The sequence below is a fragment of the Otolemur garnettii genome, unplaced genomic scaffold (assembly GCF_000181295.1).
Source record: "Otolemur garnettii isolate 467f Iridium unplaced genomic scaffold, OtoGar3 scaffold00025, whole genome shotgun sequence".
Lineage (NCBI taxonomy): Eukaryota > Metazoa > Chordata > Mammalia > Primates > Galagidae > Otolemur > Otolemur garnettii.
This window is the reverse complement of record NW_003852420.1, coordinates 21,591,132-21,594,085: the sequence shown is the minus strand read 5'-3', so window position 1 is coordinate 21,594,085 and position 2,954 is coordinate 21,591,132. Positions and strand designations below refer to the sequence as shown.

The window sequence follows — 2,954 nt, the reverse complement described above, 5'->3', positions numbered from 1 at the left end:
TTTTTTTTTTTTTGAGACAGTCTCACTTTGTCACCCTGGGAAGAGTGCTGTGGCATCACAGCTCACAGCAACATCAAGCTTTTAGGCTTAATCGATTCTTTTGCCTCAGCCTCCCGAGTAGCTGGGACTATAGGCACCCACCACAACACCTGGCTATTTTTTTGGTTGGAGTTGTCATTATTGTTTGGCAGGCCCTGGCTGCCCTGGAGCCAACCCACCAGCTCCAGTGTACATGGCTGGCACCCTAGCCACTGAGCTACAGGTCCCAAGCCAAAAACTGCATTTTTAATTGCACCCAAACTTTATTGCCATCCTGTATTATTCCATTCTTTTTTATAGCTAACTAATATTCCACTGTATTTATATACCACCATTTGTTTTATCCATTTATTCATTCATTGATGAACATTTGGGCTGTTGCGGTCTCTTGGCTGTTGTGAGCAGTAGTGTTGATGAGCATGCACGTGCTCATTTGAGTTGAGCTTGTGTGTATACCAAGGAGGGGAATTTCTCACACTTGCCTTTATACCATGTGTTCAAATGTTACCACAGTGGAAAGGCAAATAACTTTTAATACTATTATGAAAATAGTTTTGATCCTGTGGAACCCTGGAAGTATCTGGGGAATCCCCCAAGGATTGGCAGACCATACTGTCATAAAGATTCCAAAGTTATGTGTGAATATGATTGCTCATCATCACTCTGTTATCACTAGCATCCACTAATACAGGCTAAGTAGCCTTCAAAATTGTACTATCAAAGCCAGGTGTGGTGGTGTTTACCCCACCACACTGAAGACTGAGTTTGGGAGAATCCCTGGAGCCTAGGAGTTTTAGGCCAGCCTGGTCAACATGAGATCCCTGTCTTTTATAAAACTTTGCACTATGAGATATGTGTTGTAATCCCTACTTTATAGAGGAGGAAATTAATACTTAGTGGTTAAAAATGACTTATCCAAGGTTGCTTAATATAAGTGATAGAACTAGATCCTGGATTCAGGTTTTCTCATTTCAAGATTAAAGTTCTTACTCTTATTTCAGAGTTGTTTGGGTAAATCAAGCAGCGGAAGGATTTTGCTGAGTAGTCATTAGTAATTGTGATAAAAGTATTTAATGGTGTCATTGTTATTTCTTTTTAGAGACATTTTAAATTCAAAGGATATAATCACTATCCAGCTGGAAGATACTAGCTCTAGCAGAAATTTTTGCAGCCCATCTTGTCTCTTATCGTATGAAGAAAAAAGGAAACCATTTGTTACCATCTGCTCTAATAGCGATCTGACCAAGTGCAGCATGTGTCAGAAGACTGCTGTTGTAAGTTGGAGGGGCTTTTTTTTTTTTTACTTTTCAAGGGAGTCTGATGATGCTCCTTAACTAGCAGTTTTTACTGAATCTTTTGTTTTTAATCCTAGATTCAGTATGAAGTAAAATATCAAAATGTGAAACATAGTCTTTGCAGTGGTGCCTGTTTTTCAAAGTTTCACTCTGCTAACAACCTCATCATGAACTGTTGTGAGAACTGTGGAGCTTATTGTTACACCAGCTCTAGTGTGTTCCAGATATTTCAGATGGAAGGACCAGCCCAGAACTGTAGCAGTTCAAAGAATATTACAGCATATAAGCAGGTACGAATAAAGATCAACTACTGTTCTTCCCTTAGTTGGCCTGTGAATTGTTCTACTCTAGGAAAATGTGGGAATGTTGTTTTTAGTACTCTTGGGAATGATTTCAGTTGTTAAGTTGATGAAGGTGAAATAGAAAACTTTGACAGATTCTTCTTGCATACAAATTCATGATAAATCCAGTATGGAAATGTTCCTAAATAATCTCAGATGGATTATTTTACCAGGTTGAATCCTGCTTATAAACCACAAACAAAGATAACCAAAATAGGCCAGACATGGTGGCTCATGCCTATAATCCTACAACTCGGGCAGACCAATTGCTGGAATTGAGGAATGCCAGACCAGCCTGAGCAAGAGTGAGACCCCATCTCTACTAAAAAATAGAAAAGCTAGCCAGGTGTCATGATAGGTACCTGTAGTCCCAGCTTCTTGGAAGGCTGAGGCAAGAGGATTGTTCAAGCCCAGGAGTTTCAGGTTGCTGTGAGTTATGACACCATGGAACTGTACCTAGGGTGACAAAGTGAGATTCTGTCTCAAAAAGAAAGAAATAAATTATAATAATCTACTGGTCAGGATGGCACCCGTAGCTCACTGGGTAGGGCATTAGCCACATACACTGAGGCTGGTGGGTTCAAACCTGCCCTGGGTCAGCTAAACAACAATGACAACTTCAACAACGGAAAAAATAACCAGGTGTTGTGGTGGGCATTTGTAGTCCCAGCTACTTGGGAGGCTAAGGCAAGAGAATCACCTAAGCCTAGGAGTTTGAGATTGTGTGAGCTGTGACACCATGGCACTCTACCGAGCGTGACATAGTAAAACTGTCTCAAAAAAAAAAAGGATCAGTCATGAGAGGAAATAATTCAGTGAGAAATAAGCCCCTATTTCTGAGGAGAGGCTTAGGTAGGTCCTTCTGAGAGCAGAGAAGCTGGTCTTACTTTGGTAGATGAAATGAGATGAACACAGTTAGTACTCTGAGCCCCTTTTATAAGATGGGACTGTTATACATGTTGCTTGTTGCTTGTTCATGGGATGTTTTGAGACCTAGATCTAACCCTATAAATTCTTCCTTTAAAATAAGCAATTGAATGTTGGACAAGGTGGCTCACTTCTGTAATCCTAGCGCTATGGGAGGCCAAGGCGAGTGCACTGCCAGAGGTCATAGGTTTGAGTCCAACCAGAGCAAGAGCAAGACCCTGTCTCTAAAAATAGCCGGGCGTTAAGGTGGGCACCTAAAGTCCCAGCTACTTAGGAGGCTGAGGCAGGAGAATTGCTTGAACCCAAGTTTGAGGTTTCTGTGAGATATGAAGGTACGATACTCTACCGAGCA

At 41.2% G+C, this 2,954-nt stretch overlaps 1 protein-coding gene across 1 annotated transcript in view; it reads left to right on the top strand.

Moving 5' to 3' along the window:
* ZMYM1 (zinc finger MYM-type containing 1) overlaps nt 1-2,954 on the top strand; it is a 37,503-nt gene that overhangs the window by 20,950 nt on the left and 13,599 nt on the right. Inside the window, exons 5-6 of the mRNA XM_012804101.2 lie at nt 1,139-1,313; nt 1,412-1,624. Of these exons, the coding sequence (XP_012659555.1) occupies nt 1,139-1,313; nt 1,412-1,624 (388 nt within the window). The remainder of the gene's footprint in view (nt 1-1,138; nt 1,314-1,411; nt 1,625-2,954) is intronic.